The sequence below is a fragment of the Malaclemys terrapin genome, chromosome 5, assembly GCF_027887155.1.
Source record: "Malaclemys terrapin pileata isolate rMalTer1 chromosome 5, rMalTer1.hap1, whole genome shotgun sequence".
Lineage (NCBI taxonomy): Eukaryota > Metazoa > Chordata > Testudines > Emydidae > Malaclemys > Malaclemys terrapin.
In genome coordinates, this window is record NC_071509.1 from 5429223 (window position 1) to 5452755 (window position 23533).

The 23533-nt window shown below is 48.1% G+C and overlaps 1 protein-coding gene across 3 annotated transcripts in view; it reads right to left on the reverse strand.

Moving 5' to 3' along the window:
* Nucleotides 1-23533, reverse strand: part of RAB11FIP5 (RAB11 family interacting protein 5) — a 114239-nt gene that overhangs the window by 14034 nt on the left and 76672 nt on the right. The window contains exon 4 of one of the 3 annotated variants that reach the window (XM_054029576.1): nucleotides 2254-4203. The exons of 1 other annotated variant lie outside the window; for it this stretch is intronic. In XM_054029576.1, coding sequence (XP_053885551.1) covers nucleotides 2254-4203 — 1950 coding nt within the window. Of the gene's footprint in view, nucleotides 1-1500; nucleotides 4204-23533 lie in introns of all 3 variants that reach the window. One more of the 3 variants, XM_054029575.1, reaches the window with a different exon arrangement.

The following is a 23533-nucleotide window of genomic DNA, read 5'->3' on the forward strand; positions in this document are numbered from 1 at the left end:
CGGTCTCTACAGTCAGTTTGAAGATGGCGGCTAACCAATCAGCGTGTGTTGTACACAAAGAGTCTGGACCACACACTGCCTGTTGCCTAGCATTGGATTTGCAGGACACATCTCTTTCCATGAAGCACAGTAGCACTTATCTGTACACAATGATTTTTTTACCTGCAGGTTTTGAGCCGGTTTACCTGTTAGAGGATGAATAATTCAGTTGAAGACAGCACGATCCAAGGCTCTGGCCAACGTGGAGCCATTAAATGGAAAAATAATGGACTGATCGTGAGGTCATTTAGCATGCAGACCTCCCACTGAAGTCAAGGAGAGCTTTGCATGTGAAAGGACTACAGTACAGGGCCTAAAAGGAAAAGGGAATTCTACCTCACCCCATCATGAGCTGGAAAGGGATTCTCGGGCTGTTGAAATCCCTACTAGCCCCTTAGAATTATGTTTTCCCGGGTGTAGCAGAAGTAAAGACGATCCATCAGGGCCTAAGACAGCTCTCAGATGGGTCCTCACAGTTCACTCTGAAATCAATAGGCACCTCAAACCTGGGAGCAGAAGTGATGTGCTATGAGTAGACACAGATCCCTATAACGTTCCCTTCTTCTCCCAGTCAGGCCGCACAAAGGTGCGCCGGGAAAACCGGATCAGTCACAGAACACACCTCTACCTCCAGAATCTCCCTCGGTCTCTACACGTTACAAAACTCTGACCAGTGGTTAGGACTGGACTAAACGTTCTCTCAATACTCCCCACACCCCAAATATTTCAGGGCCAAAGTCTGTTCGCCTGTCTATCACCAGGATTCCTAAGAAGAGGCTGGTCTCAGCTGCAGTTATGCTTTAGCTATGGAGAGGAGAGAATTTTAGTACCTGAAGGCCACTACAAAAAAGAAAAAAGAAACCAAAGCTGAATGAATGAGGAAGAAACAGCTGCCAACATGCCATGAAGCGTTTCATGAGAGCGTTAATGGGCAGAAGTTTGGGGACTCCCCCTTGCCGGACACATATAAGAAGGTACATATTTTGCAAGAGCAGTGCATGGAGGGCAAGGGAAAGTTTGTGGGGAGCTGAAGTTAGTGCAATACATTGAGCGCCAACAGCCTTCGCAGTTCTGCGGGGGCTCAATTTTCAACCGGGGCAAATCTGGGGAACATTTGCACCACGAGCTCTGAGCAAGCCCAGGACGACCACGGAGACTCCCAATTCCGGTCCGATAGAGCTGAGGATTTAAGCCAATCCAATGGAACTCTCGGGGGCCTACAGGGTTTTATTTGAAAATGGGATTAGCACGCTTCAGTCTGGAAGCGGGTAAAGATCTGGGGGACGGGGCGGGAGAACAACGGCAGGGTTAGGCAGTTTCCTTTGCTGCATGAATTACTTGACAACTTTGGCCAACGGACGCCCTATCTGCAGGTGCTACCTAAAGGCCCAACAGTGGAAGGGAGGAAGGGGGCTATTTTCCCCTCAAGGACACACCCTTCACCTCCCCCGGAGTGCTCACCTGCTTGTCTGATGGAAAGAGGGCTTCTCAGCCGGCTGTGTCTCCTTGGGCAAAACCGTGAGCGTTGAGACTTTCATGCCACCGGTCTGCAGCAAAGGGCAGGAGGACTGGGCTGCTGCCCGGCTGGTCACCGCAGGCACCCCACCCGTTGTAGGGCACATGATGGGGGAAGGGAAATTGAACTGCTGGGGGTTAGTCGCAGCCACAAGGGAAGGTGTGGAGAAGGCCAAGGGTTGGTTGCCATGCAAGAGAGGAGGTTCAACTAGCTGGTTCCCTGGGAGGTTAGCAGGCTGGAAGCCATGTGGAGCAGCTTCCTCATGAAGGTCTTTGAAGTTTAAGCCTCCCTGACCAGGCCTTTCGGGTGACGTGGCCCGAATCGGGAGCACGTCTGGTGGCTTTTCCACAAAGGGATTGTTTGGGGAAGAGGGGCTGACTCGGGGGGTGAAAGGGTTGCCCAGGGTTGAAATGTCATCCTGCTCTCTGCCCTCCTCCCCGCTCACTGGCCTCCAGAAGTCAGCCTTTTTGAAGTCTATCACTCGATCTGCTGACCAGCTAAACCGCTGACTCGACAATGGCTCGGGCCTGTCGGCTGTATCGCTACCCTGCTCCGATGCCCTGGTCGGGCTCACTAACGCTTCGGGGGCTTGAGGCTCCCGTTCAGCTGGCTGGGCTGGTGTTTTGCTAGGATGGCCCTGGTTAGCTCCCTGCCCCGATTTAGGCCTTGGCCGCGAGGGATGCTCTTGCAGATCTGACCTTTCAAGCTGGCTAGCTGGGCTGGGGCTTGGGTAGTGAGTAGCTGGCCACTGCTCCTCCACAGCCATGCAGAACGGCAGCGATCGGCTGGATTCCGGATCTCTGGGCGTATCGGGCTTTGAAGGAATCAGCTGCTCAGGGAGTATTTCGTTCCTCTCTGGGAACGCCGGTGCAGTCTCCGACAAGCCCCACCCGGCGCCGGAGCGTCGCTCGGTGAGCTCTTGTGACTGGGGAGGGAAGCCTGGCTTTACCGTTTCCAATTTGTTTGCGTCGTCTTCAGCATCTGACAGGCCTAATCTGTCTAGTGAGAATTTCGAAGGGCAAGTCTCGAACTGCTCAGCCCCAGTCTCCTCATTTATCTCTAGCAGGTTTTCCCCAGAAGAGGTGTCCCGTTCTGCGAACTCATTAGCTTTTGCCTTCAAATTAGCCACCCAGTCCTCTGTGGCGGAATCAGCTTCTCCAGCGACCGAAGGGACAGACCTCGCTTTTGCTTCAATTATCGCTGCTCCCAACGCAGGTGGGCTGGCAGCCACTGGGGAACCGTTCTCTCGGCTTACAGGGGTATATTGCGGGTGAATTTCCACCTCTGGGCCCTCCTCATTTTCACGCTGAGATTTGTTGTCTTGCTGGCTCCTCTGTGTCTCCAAATTGGCCTCATCACCTTCCTCTCTGAAATCCCCGGGTGTGAACCATCGCCGAGGCTTTGGCGGCGGTGCCCCCATGGTCACCTCCAAACCAGCTGCCTCGCTGTTCTCCTCCTCTCTCTCTGGGGTCTCAGTCCATACAGCGGAGGGGACGTGTATCTCGTGAAAGTCAGAACCTAGTTTCATGCTGGCTTCATCTGCCTCCAGTTGTGCACTAATCTGAAGCCCACCTCCGGGTGGCTTTATATCAATCATCCCCTCTGTGTTACTAGAATCCTGACCATCACTGACGTCAACTACAGCTGGCGGCTTCTCCGCTGCTTCCACTTTTGACACCAACGATGGTAGGACAGCGTTATTCCCAGGAAGTGCCTTACTGGGTTTCTCCAAGACTAAATTGCTTTTGGTCAATAAGCCTGGGGCACTCACAGGGCTGCTTTCCTCTTCGAAGATGCCGTCATCGGAAGGTGGACACGGCCTGAACCTGCTCTCTTCAACCTCGTGTTCCTTCTCGGCGACAGTTCGGTCGCTTTCCGATAGACCGCCAATTGTTTCTGTGCCTGTGGTCGTCCATTCATCTTCCCCTGCACTACTGGGCTCCTCCTCATTGTATGCTACAGTCGGTTTTTCTACGTGCACCGTTTCTGGGGCCCATTTCGCTCTGGCACTATTCTGAGTAGTCAATGCTGCTACATCCTCCTCCTTCCCCGAAGCTCCCACTGCAGACCAGGCTGACCAAGGTGGAGAGGTGCTAGTTTTCTCACTCTCCAACAGAGAGCTTAAAGGCAAATGACCCAACACACCATCTTCTCTCGGCGTAGCTTCCTGCACTGTCTTCAGTAAGTTTGCCTCCATTCCTTTTAAGAGCGTTACATCTGCCCAGGACCCGGGGCCTAGAGACACTTCATCAATAGCTTGTGGCTCAGTCTTAGCTATTTCAGTCTTGTTTTCCTGAGCCAGTTCAGCTGGGCTTTCTGTTGGACTCGGATCATCGACGTAGGCCAGGCCCTCCATAACTACAGAAGCCAAAAGGCTTTCCTCCCGAATTTCTGGTTTGAGTCTACTCGTTGCAAAGGCATCAAAGGTGTCATCCCAGTCACAGACGGGAGGAGCAACAGGAGTCTGTTCTCGAGGAGGGCGGAGTCCTTGGGGTGTGGGAGTGGCTTCTGGAATAGGGGCGCCAGCGCTTTGGGTTGAAGACTCCTGCTGTGGTTTGTTAAGTCCTATGGAGGCAGAGGGACTGTAATCCTCAGAGGAATAAAGGTGCCCAACGACCTCTTTGGTAGCTTGCGACCCAGAGTGGAAACTAGAGAAAAAGTGAGTAGGGGAAGGAGAGTTTAGTACCTGGTCAGCAAGGAGGTCCTCAAAGAAAGGGTTGCTGTGCAGGGAGTGGAGGAATGGGTTGGTAGGGGACAGGCATCCAAACTGGCTTTCTTCAGTAGCAGTTAAAAGGTTAGTGCTTTGCATGCGAGCAGGATGGACTGTACCAGCAGGAGGACACTGGACAGGGGAGCAAGGGGAAAAGTGAGAAGGTGCATCTGAGCTGGTTTCTACCTTAGGAGACACTTCCAGGCTGTGGAGGGAAGACAAAATAGTCCTCCTGGTTAATACTATGACAGCGCTTAAGTATATTCACCCCCCCCCACCCCCCCCACCCCACAAAAACACTTATGGTCAAAGCTGTGCAGTGCTGCAGGGATCACACATTCCTTCCTGTTAAGCAGAGCAATGATTAAGACAGAGATGCATGGACAGTGCATGCGCTGGTATGAAGGAAAGGGATACCCTTGTTTCAAGGCAGCTCTCGTAACCCCCTTCCCCCCCGCTCCGTTTCTTTACAACATATGGAATTCCTAAAGCTCTGAACCACAGGGGTAACTAATGACCTTGGAGGGACGCAGAACTGGAGAGGGGCCCCAATCCAACGCCTGTGGCCCAAACTCCCTGTTCATTGATTGATAACTTGTACTGGATGCCAATTTTCCAATTCTACCCATGTGAGTAGTAGTCCCTTTCTCACTTGAGTAGTCCCACTGAATTCAGGAGGGCTCCTGGAATGAGTAAGGCTGACTCACGTGAGTCAGGGTTGCAAGCCCAAGCCCAGAGTGACTTACTCCAGAGTCTGGTCGTTTGCTTGGTTTCACATCAGGTCAGCAGAGAGAGGCTCTCAAAATCCTCCCTCTCCCCTCCTCCCACAGAACCCCCTGAATACTGAAGTCAGCACAGGAACTGCAGTTATAGCTGAAGAGAAAACAAATGATGAACAGCAGGGGGCAGCATGTGGCCAGGGCACTGGGCTGGGAGTCAGGAGACCTGGGTTCTGTTCCTACCTCTGCCGCTGGTTCCCTGTGTGATGTTTGGGCAAGCCACTCCTGTTCCGTGTCTCCGAGGCGCTGAGCTAGCCCTCGTTCCACTCAACAGGAAGCTGCAGGGATCTCAGCACCACCAAGAAACAGGCCATTAACACCTCCCCCGCGCCACCCCGGCGGCTCAATTTCCCTGGCTGTACCAATGGAGATGCAGATCCTTCCCCACCTTTACAATGGGTCAGAGGCTATCATCCTCCTCCTTTATGGAGCATTGCCAGCTCAACTCAACCCATTTCACAAACCTCTGGAGTGGAGCCGCATGAGGCCCCAGGCAGCAGGTCAGTAGGATTACCCCTGGGCTGAGACACAGAACTTAACAGACTTGCATGAGGTCACACGGGAGTCCCTGGTGCAGCCAGGAATTCCCACTCAAGCCAGTGTTTCAACCACAAGGCAATCCTTCCCCTCCAACCCTTTCCTCCAAGACTCAGCAGTGAGAAGCACAAGGGATAGCTGAATCCCCTTGCCCTGTACTTCCTAGAGGCTAGGGGTTTGGGGGCACATTTATCCCAACAGCCCCCCATTTCCAGCTGCACCAGGGGGACAGCACCCTCCCAGCAGCTCCAGACTCTGAGCTGTTAGAACAGGGAGGTAACCAACACACTGGTGGCATCTTCCCTTCCCCAGACTTCAGATCATATGCCCTACAGCCAATCCGTGGGGTGTTTGCCCTCTGGCTCCTGTAAGGATCCACCTCTGTCTCCTGACAGCCAGTAGCGGGGTGGTTGGGGGGAGACTATAAAGACCAGGGGAACCAAACAAATAGTATAAAAATCATAAGTCGTCACGGTCACTTGTTTGGAGCAGGAGCTCAGGGGCTGGGTCAATGAGGACTTTCCAAAAAGATCATTTTTTAGAGGGATCAGTGATCTGGTACGTAACACTGTGCCCATCCCCAGCCGCATAATCGGGTGGTCATCCCGCTGTCTTCCCAGCCTCCTTCCTATTGCTTGGCACACTCACTTTGTACAAACGAATTGAAGATGGTGGCAGGGTCTCTGCTTCAGCACACCTGGACCCTGATTCTTGCAGACCTTTGGGCGTTATGTTCTCCTCATAAGACCCAATTCAGGGTCTTCGGGCCGGTGCCCTTACAGGAGCCAATGGCATCGCTAATCTCTGAGCCAAGGAGAAAACACGTAGCTACCTGCTCTGCTTTCAGCCACCAGCCCTTGTTAGAGAGAAGAAACCACAAATGCTGGGCTCTTGGCAAGTCTGGTGCCTCCCACAGCACCCTCTTCTTGCTTGAGCAGTTCTAAGATAAAGTGGTCACTGAGGAGGGATTGCCACTTGACTTCTCATGCCACTGAGGTATTTTAAAACAAATTCCCCATCGAAATTCTCTTCCCCTGCTCCCTTTTTTTGTGATTTATAAACTTCTCCATGAAGGCTGTAAACTGAGCTCGCTTCCTTAGTAAATTTCAGTCATCGCATGCCTCTAGGCCGAGTTGGTACTGCCAGGTTGTTGCCCAAAGCCAGGCTGTGCAAGGTACGCCGGGAGATTTCCAGAGTAAGAAACAAACGCAGCATGGATGCATGTTTTGAAAACCAGAGCTATACGTAAGAGTTTAGATGGAATGGGGGAAAGCAGTAGCAAAGGCCAAAAGGCTGGCCTCAAAAACCTCAGCAGAGCTGCTCTGGGGGGAACGCAGCGAAGGCAACTTAAAGAATCATAGAATATCAGGGTTGTAAGGGACCTCAGGAGGTATCTAGTCCAACCCCCTGCTCAAAGCAGGACCAATCCCAACTAAATCCATCTCTGGGTTTCTGGGGGGGGGGGGTATTATTGTTACATATCTCATGCCACTTAGACTGAAAAAATACACACACACACACACACACACACACACACACACACTTACTTTGTGTTTGACCCATTTTACTTTGTGTTTGACCCATTTTACCTTCTGGCTAGTCAGTTTCACCTGCTGTTTGTGGATTTGTCCTACAATGATCGGAAGAGAAACTTTTTTGTTTGTTTGGGTTTTTTTTAAGGAAAAAAAATCTCATTTTGAGGCAAGGGGCAGAATTTGGGGGGGAAATGCAGTGCCTGACATTATGTTTCTTTTGCATAGTGGACTGGATTTCAAGTTGTCTGTGTCCCTGGAACAGGAGTGTAACATGAATTCCTTTTTACACAGCCCCATCCCATTCTGCTGATGGAGGAAAGGATCCGTCTATTCCTCCTCCGAACGGCAGCTCCAGCTAAAAGCCACACTAGCCAATGAGAGCACTCAAAGAAATGCAGTTCTGGTGAAACTCCGATGAGCCTTCCACTGTCAGCAACCTCCCCGCAAATCACTTACTATTTAATCCGAAAGAACAGAAAGCGATCCAGGTGCAGTGTTGAAAATCAAGACCAGATTTCTTTACAATGAAACAAAGGACTCACTGGGACAAATAAAGCCTCTGAATTTCACACATGTGGTTTGTGCCCCAAACCATAAGGCAGTCCCAGCCTGTGAACCTTCACTAAGATTGATGAACGTGGCCCAACACAAACTTGACACTGAAACCAAACTTTGGGCACATTCTGTATTGTTCCAGGGTCCACTGCAACCATCTTTCACAGATCGAGCATTAATCAACCTTGGGTGGAAGACAGAGTGCTGCTACAGGAAGCATATAATGGGCCATCTCTGTGTAATTCCATGGACGACAATGGCATTACACGAGAGACACATTTTATTGAATTATTCACAAGCCATTCAGTGGCACTCGGTACTGAAACATGCAAATGCCTAACAGGTTTATGCTCATAACACTGCTGTGCAGTAGGAAAGCATCATTCTCATCACCCCTGCTTTACAGACGGGAAACTCGGACAGATGACCCAAATTCCCCACTGCCTGGCACCTTGTGTTGCCATTCACGTCTGTGCACAGCAAATGTAAAAACACCACCAGGGTGTGAGTAGAGACTTCGGATTTGAGACCATTTTACCTCCCCTTGGCACAGAGTAAGTGACCCCACAAGGAACCAAGTGGTGGAGGCCCAGGGATATCCCACAGAAAGTCTGTGGAAAGGCCAAGAAGAGAACCCGTCTCCAGAGTTCTGGGGCCATGGCTTTAACCACAAGCCCATCCCCTCCGCCCACAGAGCCACTGTCATGTTTGTTTAACCGCCTCTAGTGCTGCAATTCCTGCCTCCAATCCACCTTCGCTCAGGGACATCTGGATTTTTCTCTTGACCTTCCAGCTCTACAATTCTCCATGGCTAAATACACCAGCAAGACCTGGCCCAGGGTACGCAGCATGGCACCTGCAGTGCTAGCTCTGAATTGGTTTCGGTATTTTTGGGGGCCAAGCAAAGCGAGGCCCTACGCTCACCTTGATGGCATTTCTCCATTCGTACATCTGTAACACGACAACTTCAGAAAACGGCATCCGAGGGATGGTAGAACGTCGTCGGAGAACGTTCAAGGGAGCACCAGGCAGACCCCTGCTGATTTCGGTAGAAACTAAAAGAGCCTGAAATTAACCCATAAACTGCCCCTTTTGTGATGCCGGCAGAGGAAGCTCTCTGGCGCCCTCTTGCTGCTATCTACACATCACAGGCAGCAGCTTACTAGAATGGAGGCTGAGCTGTATAGCCAACACAAGGCCCTCCTCCCCATTCCAGCCAGGTGGCTCCGAAATAGACCCTCACCCGCCCCCAATGCCGCTACCCTGCCCTCCTGGGCTCTTGGCCCCAGTCCCCAGCCAGGCCCCTCACGCTCTGGCCAGCCACACCTCCACCCCGACCTACATTTGCACTTAAAAGGTTGAACAAGGCAGAGAGCTTGGTCAACATGAACAGCAAAGTGTGCAACCCTCTGTCATTAGCTACAAAAACCTGTACGTTTCTCTCTGTGGATTGTGAGAACTGTATTTCTGCTGGAAGAACAGGAGTTACTGGAAGCATATCCATGTACACCCTTCCAAGAAGGATCTGCCAGCCACTGCTCAGCCTCCTAGTCACCTTACGTGTGGCCACACCAGACATTAGCGCTAAAGCCAAAATCCTTCCCACCCTGCAAATAAGACTGAACGGTCCCCAGCACCCAGGGCATCCTTCCAGCTCTCAGCGATATAGCTATGACGGGATCCACTACAGAACAGCATTAGCTGTGGCCTAAGAGGCTTGGGGGGGGGGGGGGGGGGAGCGTGGCAGTACTAGAGAAAAAAAAGCAAAGCCAATTTCAACAGATTTAGGAATACTGAAATGTCACATTTCTGCAGGATCTGGCAGGGCTGTCCCTAGCTATTCTGGTGCCCTATGCAGCCCCCCCATAGGGCGGGGGGCTGTGTGGGGCCCGGCCCCAGGCCTCCGCAGGGGATGGGGGGCTGACCACTTCCTGCAGGAAGTGGAGTGACCCAGCTCCGGCCTGCTCTGCTCCCCTGGCTCCCAGGCTTGGGGGGGAGGGGAGAACCGCCCCCCAGCACTCGCCGGCGGCGCGGCTGGGAGCCAGGAGAGCGGAGCAGGCTGGGGCTGGGTCACTCCACTTACCGGTGAGTGCAGGGAGCCTGACCGCTTCTGGACTCCTCAGGGGAGTGGGGGTGGGGCTGGGGCAGGGCTGGGGGAAGAGGTTGGTTGGAGCAGGGGCGGGGGCCCTGGGGCACAGCCGGAGCAAGGGCTGGAGCAGCACGCAGCTGCGCAGGGCACCAGGAAATTTGGTGCCCCAAATTTCCTGGTGCCCTACGCAGCTGCGTACTTTGCGTATGGGTAAGGACGGCCCTGGGACCAACTGTATTTACTCCCTTCGAGATACACACAGAACCCCCTGGCATTCAAAGGGGGTTACACACACACATATTCTACTGGAGATCAGACACTCAAATACTTGGCACTCCCTTCGCCTACAGTGTCTGTGATCAGCAGGGGCAGCTGTCACCTCTCCTGGGTGTTCTCTAGTCCAAGGTACAAGCTTTTTAGAAATGGTCACAGTCTTTAGAAATCCTCCAGAAAGCAGAATTTCGGCTTCCGTTTTACTCCTCTGAAATAAAGACACTTTACACTAGGGGGCGTGCGTGCTCTGCATTGCCTCAATGGAAAGTAAACTCCCACTTCAATTTAAAACAAAACAAAAAATCACCCTTCTTCGCTGTAAGTCTGAGGTCAAGGAGCGGTCCTGAAAACATCGGTGTTGTTTGATGTATTAGGATCAGAGCTACACTCCCACCCTGCTCTGCAGAGCCTGACACCCCACGTTCCCATTCTCTGGGGAAGGTTCTAGGACTTCTCTGGCACTACGCCTCCGATGCACAACATTTCCAGTGATTGCCTCCACTGCTTTTACATCTGGAGGAGTTTAACGGACTTGATCTTGCTTTCGCTTTTGTCAATCTCCTCACCTCTCCCACATACATTCCATTTCTCTCCCTTGCTGGCAGCTGGCCCCCTGCTTCCCTCTCCTGGCTGGGAGTTTGAGTATGGCCCATGCATAACGGAGCGCTGTGCAGTCAGACGTCTGATCAAAGAGCTGGGAGCCAGGAATACCCAAGTTCTAACCCTCACTCTGACACCAGTGACCCCTGGGATCTTGTCCATGTCACTTAGCCACTCCGTGCCCCACATTTCCCATGTATAACACTGTGATAATACTTGACTATCCCACAGGGCTGCTGGGGACTAGTAAATGAATGTTTGTAGAGAGTTCTGAAGAACAGAGGGCTGTAAATATTCAGTGGGAGTTGAATTGCACGCAGCTCCATCAGCAGCATGAAACTGACACGATTCTTGAGAGCCTGGCTTCTGCCTACCAGCGTAGAATCAAATGAAGTAAAAATCTTAAATGAACTAAATTGTGACTACAGAATCTCTATGGATAGTAATTCCATGCTTGAATAATAAGAATATAGCAGTAGGGCTATACTACAGACCACCTGACCAGGATGGTGTTAGTGACTCTGAAATGCTCAGGGAGATTAGAGAGGCTATTAAAATAAAAAATTCAATAATAATAATGGGGGATTTCAACTATCCCCATATTGACAGGGTACGTCACCTCAGGAAGAGATGCTGAGATAAAGTTTCTTGACACCTTAAATGATGGTTTCTTGGAGCAGCTGGTCCTGGAACCCACAAGGGGAGAGGCAATTCTTGATTTAGTCCTAAGTGGAGCACAGGATCAGGTCCAAGAGGTGAATATAGCTGGTCTGCTTGGTAATACGGACGCTCGCGACTTACGCAAGCGTTCCGTTCCGGAATGCCTTGCGTAACTTGAATTTTACGTAAGTCGGGAACATATACCCGACCATTACGCAAAAAAACAAAAACAAAACCTTTCTAGCCTACGGAACTTTTTCCATAACTGCGGATTTCCGTAAGTCAGGTTTGCATAACCCGGGGACCGTCTGTACTGACAAATTTAATTATATTATGAACATCCCTGTGGCGGGGAAAACTCCACAGCGGCCCAACACTGTAGCATTTAATTTCAGAAAGGGGAACTATACAAAAATGAGGAGGTTAGTGAAAAAGAAACTCAAAGGTACAGTACCAAAAGTAAAATCCCTGCAAGCTGCGTAGAAACTTTTTAATGACACCATAATAGAGGCTCAATTTAAATGTATCCCCCAATTTAAAAAACATAGTAAGAGAACCAAAAAAAAAGCCACCGTGGTTAAACAACAAAGTAAAAGAAGCAGTGAGAGGCAAAAAGGCATCCTTTAAAAAGTGGAAGATGAATCCTAATGAGGAAAATACAAAAGAGCATGAACTCTAAAAATAGAATTAGAAAGACCAAAAAAGAATTTGAAGAACAGCTAGCCAAAGACTCCAAAAGTAGTAGCAATTTTTTTTTTAAATACATCAGAAGCAGGAAGTCTGCTAAACAACCAGTGGGGCCACTGGACAATCGAGATGCTAAAGGAGCACTCAAAGATGATAAGGCCATTGCAGAGAAACTAAATTAATTCTTTGCATCAGTCTTCACTGTTGAGGATATGAGGGAGATTCCCAAACCTCAGCCATTCATTTGGGTGACAGATCTGAGGAAATGTCCCAAATTGAGGTGTCTTTAGAGGAAGTTTTGGAACAAATTGATAAACTAAACAGTAATAAGTCTCCAGGACCTGATGGTATTCACCCACGAGTTCTGAAGGAACTCAAATGTGAAATTGGGGTAAACAGTGAGGTGGCAAAATTTGCAGATGATACAACACTACTCAAGATAGTTAAGTCCCAGGCAGACTGCAAAGAGCTACAAAAGGATCTCACAAAACTGGATGACTGGGCAACAAAATGGCAAATGAAATTTAATGTTGATAAATGCAAACTAACGCACATTGGAAAACATAATTCTAACTATATATATACAATGATGGGGTCTAAATAAGCTGTTACCACTCAAGAAAGATCTTGGAGTCATTGTGGAAAGTTCTCCGAAATCATCCACTCAATGTGCAGCGGCAGTCAAAAAAGCAAACAGAATGTTGGGAATCATCAAGAAAGGGATAGATAATAAGACAGAAAATATCATATTGCCTCTATATAAATCCATGGTACACCCACACCTTGAATACTGCGTGCAGATGTGGTCACCCCATCTCAAAAAAGAGATATTGGAATTGGAAAAGGTTCAGAAAAGGGGAACAAAAATGATTAGGGGTATAGAACGGCTTCCATATGAGGAGAGATTAATAAGACTGGGACTTTTCAACTTGGAAAAGAGGCGACTAAGGGGGGATATGATAGAGGTCTATAAAATCATGAGTGGTATTGAGAAAGTAAATAAGGAAGTGTTATTTACTCCTTCTCATAATACAGAAACAAGGGGCCACCAAATGAAATTAAAAGGTAGCATGTTTCAAACAAACACAAGAAAGTATTTTTTCACACAACGCACTGTCAACCTCTGGAACTCCTTGCCAGAGGATGTTGTGAAGGCCAATACTATAACGGGGTTCATTTGGGAGCTAGATAGATTTATGGAAGATAGGTCCATCAATGGCTATTAGCCAGGATGGGCAGGGATGGTGTCCCCAGCCTCTGTTTGCCAGAATCTGGGAATGAGCAACAGGGGATGGATCACTTGATGATTCCCTGTTCTGTTCATTCCCTTTGGGGCACCTGGCATTGGCCACTGTCAGAAGACAGGATACTGGGCTTGATGGACCGTTGGTCTGACCCAATATGGCTGTTCTTATGTTCTGTACAGCAGCAGTGAAAGTGAGCAGAGTTGTGCTAATTTCACTCTGAAGCAGCTGGCAAAGATCTGAGCAGCGGACAGGGCTGCAGGCTCAGGGAGGCGACACTGCATCAGTACACGTTTGTACTCACATTCGGAAAAAATGTCTTCACAACCAAAAGGGTTGAAACTCCTTTTAAAAAGTGCTGCATTACGCAGGTCCCTTCACTTGCCAGAGGAAACTTCCCCCTCCCCTGCGGGAAACAGGTTTTTTGAAGCCCTGACGTCAAGAACACATTAACACCATCACCTTGCACTTAAAGCACATTGCAACTTGGCAGCATTGGAACACATTGTATTTTTGTGCCCCTTTTACAGGAGACAGAGAGATTAACTGACCAGTAAAATGCATCGAGTCAGCACCATGCATTGGGCTAGAACCCAGGAGTTCTGACTGCCTGCTCCTTCTACAACTGCCACTCTCAGCCACACCTCTTTAAATATGGGAAGGGAGAACTCCCATTCTAGAAATTCTGCTCAATACCGGTTTTTGACAGTGGGAAAAAAAGAACTTGTATGACGACTCCTGTCAACATCAGAATCCAAACAGGCATTTCCCGCCCCCAGGAGTGTAAGGTGATCTAAGGATAGGTATTTGCCAGAGAACCCAAGAACCTGAAACTCCTTCTACAGCCTCTGATTGAATCCCCACCCCACCACAATTATTTTTCACAACTGTTTGAATTTAAAGAACAAAAACAAACATAAAAAACCAACAATTTTGTCATGTGGAGAAAAAAATAAATCTTCCCATTTCCCTGATGTTAAATTTCTGTGCCTGCCCTCCCTGAGCAGTAAATGAAACACCCAGACTAAAAGCCCTTTACAAGCTTCAGAACTGTACTGAGTTAAAATCCTTTCCCAGTAACGGTGACAGTGCTTGACTGTAAAAGAGCGTCTCGACAAAGCCATGCTACACCAGAGAGCTGTTCTCAAAAAACTAGGAACAGCAATAACCGATACTGCACTTTTCAGTCCAAGAATCTCAAAGCTATTACCAAAGTTAATGGATCTCACATCCTTCCCACCCCCAGATTGATCCCACCTGCAAAATTGGGATAATAAGGCAGAGAGAGCCAAGTGCCCAGTTCTGCAACAAATCTGCGGCAAAGTTGGGAAAAGAACCCAGGAGATATCAGAGATCTACAACCTATCCTGAAAGATGATCCTTTACTCTCACAGATCTTGGGAGACAGACCTGTCCTCGCTTACAGACAACCCCCCAACCTAAAGCAAATACTCACCAGCAACCACACATCACTGAACAAAACCACTAACCCAGGAACCTATCCTTGTAACAAACCCCGATGCCAACTCTGTCCACATATCTGTTCAAGTGACACCATCATAGGACCTAATCACATCAGCCATACCATCAGGGGCTCGTTCACCTGCACATCTACCAATGTGATATATGCCATCATGTGCCAGCAATGCCCCTCTGCCATGTACATTGGCCAAACCGGACAGTCTCTACGCAAAAGAATTAATGGACACAAATCTGACATCAGGAATCAAAATACTCAAAAACCAGTGGGAGAACACTTTAACCTGTCTGGTCATTCAGTGACAGACCTGCGGGTGGCTATATTACAACAGAAAAACTTCAAAAACAGACTCCAAAGAGAGACTGCTGAGCTAGAATTGATATGCAAACTAGACACAATCAACTCCAGTTTGAATAAGGACTGGGAATGGCTGAGCCATTACAAACATTGATTCTATCTCCCCTTGTAAGTACTCTCACAATTCTTATCAAACTGTCTGTACTGGGCTAGCTTGATTATCACTTCAAAAGTTTTTTTTTTTTCTCTTAATTAATTGGCCTCTCAGAGTTGGTAAGACAACTCCCACCTGTTTATGCTCTCTGTATGTGTGTATATATATCTCCTCAATATATGTTCCATTCTATATGCATCCGAAGAAGTGGGCTGTAGTCCACGAAAGCTTATGCTCTAATAAATTTGTTAGTCTCTAAGGTGCCACAAGTACTCCTGTTCTTCTTTTTGCGGATACAGACTAACACGGCTGCTACTCTGAAACCCAGGAGATGTGGCTCCCAGTCCCTAGATCTAATCCCTGAACAACACATTCTCATCGGCACATGGGCACCAATTCAGCTGAAGCTTTTACCTCCATTATCCCCCAAATATTGTTAGCTCTCCAGTTAAGAGCTGCACAGTGAGAACCCAGAAAAAAAGTCAGCTAGGTCAGGCTGAGCATCCTTGACTTCAGTGCCTCTTAAAATATTGTATTTGTCTTTCTAACCAGACCCCGGCAGCCCAGCCACATCAATTCAAACCAGCTTGGTACTGGAACAGAAGGAGGTTGTGCTAGCTTCCTAGACATCCGCCTGTAGGTTGTGTTCTCTTCACGATGCTCCCCGGGAAGTCAAGGTGTTTCTCTGAGACAAACCATTCACAGGTGTAGTCAGCTATAAAGTATTGCTCCTGTGGGGCAGGAGGGAATAAAGGCTAAAGAAAATGTTTCCCATCAAATATTTAGTCGCAGACATTATGAATTCTTTGCATCGGTCTCCACAGTTGAGGATGTGAGGGAGATTCCCAAACCTCAGCCATTCTTTTTGGGTGACAGATCTGAGGAACTGTCTCAAATTGAGGTGTCATTAGAGAAGGTTTTGGAACAAACTGATAAACTAAATAGTAATAAGTAATAATGGTATTCACCCACGAGTTCTGAAAGAACTCAAATGTGAAATTACAGGACTACTAACTGTCATCTGTAACCTATCATTTAAATCAGCTTCTGTACCAAGTGACTGGAGAATAGCTAATGTGACACCAATTTTTAAAAAGAGCTCCAGAGGTGACCCTGGCAACTACAGGCCAGTAAACCTCCCTTCAGTACCGGGCAAATTGGTTGAAACTAGCGTAAAGAACAAAACTGTCAGACATATAGATGAACATAATTTGTTGGGAAATAGTCAACATGGTTTTTGTAAAGGGAAATCACGCCTCACCAATCTATTAGAATGCTTTGAGGGGGTCAACAAGCATGCGGACAAAGGACATCCAGTGGATATAGTGTATTTAGATTTTCAGAAAGCCTTTGACAAGGTTCCTCACCAAAGGCTCTTAAGCAAAGTAAGCAGTCATGGGATAAGAGGGAAGGTTCTCTCATGGATTGGTAACTGGTTAAAAGATAGGAAACAAAGGGTAGGAATAAATGCTCAGTTTTCAGAATGGAGAGAGGGAAATAGTAGTGTCCCCCAGGGATCTGTACTGGGCCCAGTCCTATTTAACATATTAATAAATGATCTGGAAAAATAGGTGAACAGTGAAGTGGCAAAATTTGCAGATGATACAAAACTACTCAAGATAGTTAAGTCCCAGGCAGACTGCAAAGAGCTACAAAAGGATCTTACAAAACTGGATGACTGGGCAACAAAATGGCAGATGAAATGTAATGTTGATAAATGCAAAGTAACGCACATTGGAAAACATAATCCTAACTATACGTATACAATGATGGGGTCTAAATTAGCTGTTACCACTCAAGAAAGAGATCTTGGAGTCATTGTGGATAGGTCTCTGAAATCATCCACGCAATGTGCAACACAGTCAAAAAAGCGAACAGAATGTTGGGAATCATCAAGAAAGGGATAGATATTCAGACAGAAAATATCATATTGCCTCTATATAAATCCATGGTACGCCCACACCTTGAATACTGCATGCAGATGTGGTCGCCCCATCTCAAAAAAGATATATTGGAATTGGAAAAGGTTCAGAAAAGGGGAACAAAAATGATTAGGGGTATAGAACGGCTTCCATATGAGGAGAGATTAATAAGACTGGGACTTTTCAGCTTGGAAAAGAGACGACTAAGGGGGGATATGATAGAGGTCTATAAAATCATGAGTGGTATAGAGAAAGTAAATAAGGAAGTGTTATTTACTCCTTCTCATAATACAGGAACAAGGGGCCACCAAATGCAATTAATAGGTAGCAGTTTAAAACAAACACAAGAAAGTATTTTTTCACACAACGCACTGTCAACCTCTGGAACTCCTTGTTGTGTGTTGTGAAGGCCAATACTATAACGGGGTTCATTAGGGAGCTAGACAGATTTATGGAAGATAGGTCCATCAATGGCTATTAGCCAGGATGGGGTCCCTAGCCTCTGTTTGCCAGAAGCTGGGATTGGGCGACAGGGGATGGATCATTAGATGATAATCTGTCTGTTCATTCCCTTTGGGGAACCTGCCATTGGCCAGTGTCAGAGGACAGGATACTGGGCTTGATGGACCTTTGGTCTGACCTAGTATGGCCGTTCTTATGTACACCCTTCATACTGGGCTCTTCAGCATGCAAAATCCCTGTCCTTGCCACTGGAAATCAATATACTTTGAAAGGGATTGGACCATGGGGACGTACCTGGCTGGACATAGTGGAGGCTTTTCCAGATTTCCCCTATAAACCCAAGAGGAAAGAGAGAGACATGACAACACAGCCCCTTTCACCACACGCTTTTCCTAGAAGGTTCTGTAAGACCCTAATATTTTGGTGGCTCATGATTTTAGATCCTGAAGCATGACACCACTAGAAATTATTTAAGTGTCAAACTGAGATGGGGCCAGCAAGGTCTAGCAACACTAGTTCCTCATTTGGCTGTGTTACAAAACTCTGCAAACCACACACACGGCCCGCTTACCTAACACACCTTCCTGTTGCCGTTCACTTGTCCTCGTTTGCCACACTCACTCACTGCCCCTCTGCCATGTACATTGGCCAAACCGGACAGTCTCTACGCAAAAGAATAAACGGACACAAATCTGACATCAGGAATCATAACACTCAAAAACCAGTAGGAGAACACTTCAACCTCTCTGGCCACTCCGTAACAGACCTGAAGGTGGCAATTTTGCAACAGAAAGGCTTCAAAAGCAGACTCCAACGAGAAACTGCTGAACTAGCATTAATATGCAAACTAGATACCATCAATTTAGGCTTGAATAGAGACTGGGAATGGCTGAGGCATTACACTACTTGAAGCTTTTTCCTTATGATAACGATCCTTACACCTCTTGTCAACTGTCTGTCATTGACCATCTTGATTATCACTACAAAAGTTTTTTTCCTGCTGATAACAGGTCATCTTAATTAATTAGCTTCTTAGAGCTGGTATGGCATCTTCTCTGTATGTATATATATACGCACTCTTCTTATATGTTCCATTCTATGCATCCGATGAAGTGGGCTGTAGCCCACGAAAGCTTATGCTCAAATAAATTTGTTAGTTTCTAAGGTGCCACAAGTTCCTGTTCTTTTTACGGATACAGACTAACACGGCTGCTACTCTGAAACAAATCACTCACTGAGTCACTTCCATCCTGATCGCGGGCTCTTTGAGGCAAGAGCCTCTCTGACTGGGCTGGGCGCTGTACCCCCCCCCCCAATCTGATTGGGGCCCTTGGGCCCTCCTGCAGTACAGCAGTAAACAGTTCCAGGCACCTAACAGGCACTCAGTAACTACCTCCTTTTCCCAGCAGCCAGTCAATCCGCTTCCTTTAGCTTCCCTACTTAGACTTTAGGAGAAGAGCCAGTGTCCTGGTGTCAGGACTACACTTTGCTCTAGCAGAAACAGGACAGATAGTTCGTGAAGCCTAAGTCTCCGCTCTCTCTCTCGCTCTCTCTCCAGTACTCCGATTCCAACAACTCAAGTCGTCAGATTCAGGAATAATAATAGCACTTCGCAGTTTATATACACCTCCCTTCATCCAAGGTGGAGGCATCATCCTCAGTTTAGCAATAAGGAAACTGAGGCACACTGTCGTCAGGTGGCTTGCCCAAGGTCTCGCGGTGAGCCAGTAGCAGAGCAAATGACAAGGCCTGTCAGTCTACAGCATCCAGTCAGATGAGCTCCCAGCAAGCCTGTTAAAAGCAACCATTTTATCACCACCATGCTGCCTACACTACTCCAGAGCCTCTATTAAACTAGCCCTTTCATTCTCCTCTTTGTGCCTTCTTCCAAACCACCCCTTCACCTGAAACTCCCCCCTTCTTGTCTGTCCATTGACCAAACTACCCCCACCATAAAACACCCCTCAAAGCCCTTTGCTGATACCCAACGGGGCTTCCTTCACAGTCTACGGTTGTTCTTCTATTACAGGCAAGCTGTCCGGGTCTTTCGATTGTAAGCTCCTTGCAGCAGGGACTAGGAGTTTCTCTAGGTCTGCGGAGCACTGAGTACACAGTCAGAATTCAATCAGCAACAAACCTTCTTCCTTGAGTCTCTTGCTTGAGCAATTACCAGGCAAATTTTCGCATCAGGGTTTAGATTTCCCTTCCCTAGCCCCAGCCCTCTTCCTCCCCCACTCACATTCTCATAGCATAGCCAACTGTAGAAAACATTCCAAGAAACGCATCCCAATTCTTCCTACCATAGCAGCTATTTGTCAGACTATGATCTGAGGGTGTTAAGGTCTACACAAGTTTCAGAGTAACAGCCGTGTTAGTCTGTATCCGCAAAAAGAAGAACAGGAGTACTTGTGGCACCTTAGAGACTAACAAATTTATTAGAGCATAAGCTTCCGTGGACTACAGCCCACTTCTTCGGATGCGTGGGCTGTAGTCCACGAAAGCTTATGCTCTAATAAATTTGTTAGTCTCTAAGGTGCCACAAGTACTCCTGTTCTTCTTTTTAAGGTCTACACAGGGGCTCGGGGGAGGGGGCATACATTTGCAACAGCCTGGATGCACAGGTCTGCCCTGTTTTTTAAAAACAGTGGCTCTCAACCTTTCCAGATGACTGTACCCCTCTCGGGATTTGTCTTGCGTACCCCCAAGTTACACCTCACTTAAAAACTACTTGCTTACAAAATCAGATACAAAAATACAAGTGTCACAGCCACACCTGTACTGAAAAATTGATGACACTCTCATTTTTACTATAATTGTAAAATAAATCAATTGGAATATAAATCTTGTACTTACATTTCAGTGTATCGTATATGGAGCAGTATAAACAAGTCATTGTCTGTATGCAATTCAAGTTTGTACTGACTTCTAAAAGCTAGTGCTTTTTCTGTAGCCTGTTGTAAAACTAGGCAAATCTCTAGATGAGTTGATGTACCCCCTGGAAGAGCTCTGCATACCCCCAGGGGCACACATACCCCTGGTTGAGAACCACGGTTTTAAAATACTGACTAACCCAGCTACTCCCATAAAAGGAACATGAGCCAAAATAAATAAATAAATACGGGGAGAAAGGAATCCACTGTTTGGCAGTCTTTTGTATATCTTGGCCTCTCTCTCGATTAAAAAAATAAATAAATACGAGCAACTCGAGTGCCTCATCTTGATCCAACATATAATCAGTGAGACTTCTCCTACAGTTCCCAGTCTGCTCTTCAGAGTGAGTACAGCAACACTGCACTACGTTCAACAGGCACTCACAATCCAGAGATAATAATATATGGAGATATACCTATTTCCTAGAACTGGAAGGGACCCTGAAAGATCATCAAGTCCAGCCTCCTGCCTTCACTAGCAGGACCAAGTACTGATTTTGCCCCCAATTCCTAAGTGGCCCCCTCAAGGACTGAACTCACAACCAGGGCCGGCTCCAGGCACAAGGCAACCAAGCACATGCTTGGGGCGGCACCTGGTAAGGGGCGGCCAATCTTGGGGTGGCGGTGGGCAACGCGGCGTGGCATTCCGCGGGGGGGGGGGGCGCTCCGGCAGCGCGGCGCTCGGCGGGGGGGGGGGCGGGCTCCAGCGGTGCGGGCAGCGCGGGGCGTGGCGCTCAGGGGGGAGGGCTCCGGCGGCGCGGCGCTCGGCGGGGGGGGCGGCGCGGGGCGCAGCGTTCGGGGGGGGGGGGTGTTCCGGCGGCGCGGCGGGACAGCACTTTTTTGCTGCCCCAAGCAGCAAAAAAAAGTTAGAGCCGGCCCTGCTCACAACCCTGGGTTTAGCAGGCCAATGCTCAAACCACTGAGCTATCCCTCCCCTCCTTTGCAAAAGGAGTGCAAATCTGAATTAGAAGAGAAATAAAACCACATGCATATGGAAAAGCTGAGGCACAGAGGTCAAGGCTCAAATTCCAACCATAATAGAAACAAAGATCAGGCGTTTTTCCCTCAAATAACAATGGAAAAAAATCGCTCCCTGTGCTGCTGTGGGCATTAATGGAGTCAGAACTTTGCCAGCAGCACCCAGCAATACCCTAGGAAAACTAGCACTTGAAGGCCTTTGCATCCTCTAGGGAGAGACTAGAGGCAGCAGCTATACAATTTCCCAGGGCCAGGCCAAAATTTCTGAGGCCACCCAGCCCAGCAGCACCCCAAGGGTGCCAGTACCCTGGACTCAGAGCCATGTTGCAGGGCTGGGGATGAGGGAAAGGGCAGTAACCGGAGTGGGGATTAGTTACAGGCAGGTCTCCGGATCACTTTCACTGGCAAAGGCTTCAGAGCATATGCCGCATGTGACGGGTTGGATCACAGAAACCCCCTTGGGAGCTGCCACCCGATGTGCAAAGACTACCCCTGCTTCTGTTTTCCCTGCCAGCTCAGGACTCCAGCACCCTGTCTTGCTGAGCCAGACACTCCCGTCTGGCTCCAGACACAGACCCAGGGTCTGAATCACTTGTCCCAAAGCTGCAAGTTTACCTGAAAACAGCTCGCAGTAGCGTGCTTGTCTTTAGCACTCAGATGCCCAACTCCCAATGGGGTCTAAACCCAGATAAATCCGTTTTACCCTGCATAAAGCTTATGCAGGGCAAACTCATAAATTGTTCGCCCTCTATAACACTGATAGAGAGATATGCACAGCTGTTTGCTCCCCCAGGTATTAATACATACTCTGAGTAAATTACTAAATAGAAAGTGATTTTATTAAATACAGACAGTAGGATTTAAGTGGTTCAAAGTAGTAACAGACAGAACAAAGTAAGTCACAAGCAAAATAAAATAAAATGCGCAAATCTATGTCTAATCAAACTGAATACAGATAATCTCACCCTCAGAGATGCTTCAGTAAGTTTTTCTCAGACTGGACACCTTCCAGGCCTGGGCACAATTCTTTCCCCTGGTACAGCTCTTGTTGCAGCTCAGGTGGTAGCTAGGGGATTCTTCATGATGGCTTCTCTCTCTCTCTCTGTTCTCTTCCCCCCCTTTATATATCTTTTGCATAAGGCGGGAACTCTTTGTCTCTCTGGGTTTCCACCCCCCCCCCACTGGAAAAGCACCAGGTTAAAGATGGATTCCAGTTCAGGTGACATGATCACATGTCACTGCAAGACTTCATTACTCACTTGCCAGCACACACATATACAGGAAGACTCACAGGTAAATACAGCCATCTGCAGACAATGGGAGTCATCAAGATTCCAAACCATCATTAATGGTCCACACTTTACACAATTACAATAGGCCCTCAGAGTTACATTTTATATTTCTAGTTTTAGATACCAGAGTGGTACATTCATACAAATCAGATGATCATACTCAGTAGCTTATAAGCTTTGTAATGATACCTTACAAGAGACCTTTTGCATGAAGCATATCCCAGTTACGTTACATTCACTTATTACCGTATTTTCTCTAAAACTATCTCAGTTACATTATATTGACTTATTATCAAGTTTTTATAAAACCATATAGACTGCACAACGTCACACCGCACATCTGATCAATGGGATTTCTGCTCTCCCAACACACACCTGGAGGGACCCTCCCCCCGCCTCCGCTGGGAGCAGCAGAGTGAGCACCCCAAAGGCCCCGCGTCCGAGGGAGTCTTTAGTGTTTTAAACATAAGGGGTGGGGAGGAAGAGAGTCTATGTAGAAGGGGTGAAACAAAAGTCAATCTAAGAGCTACAACTACACTGCATACAATCGAAGAGCTCGCAGTCCCTTCTCCAAGGGGAGGCGTGAGTGTTAAGGGATCGGAGGGGGGCTACGGGTGTTTTTAGAAAGAGCGTTTAAAACATCGGTGCCATTAGAGCACAGTGCTTGTCTGAGCAGCTCAATGCCAAGCCCCCGTTTCAGAATGGGGCCTTAGGAGCCATTACACGAGGAGGCAGCAAAGAACCACCCACCGGCCATTCGGCGCTCGGTGTCCCAGGGAAATCCGTCGCCGAGG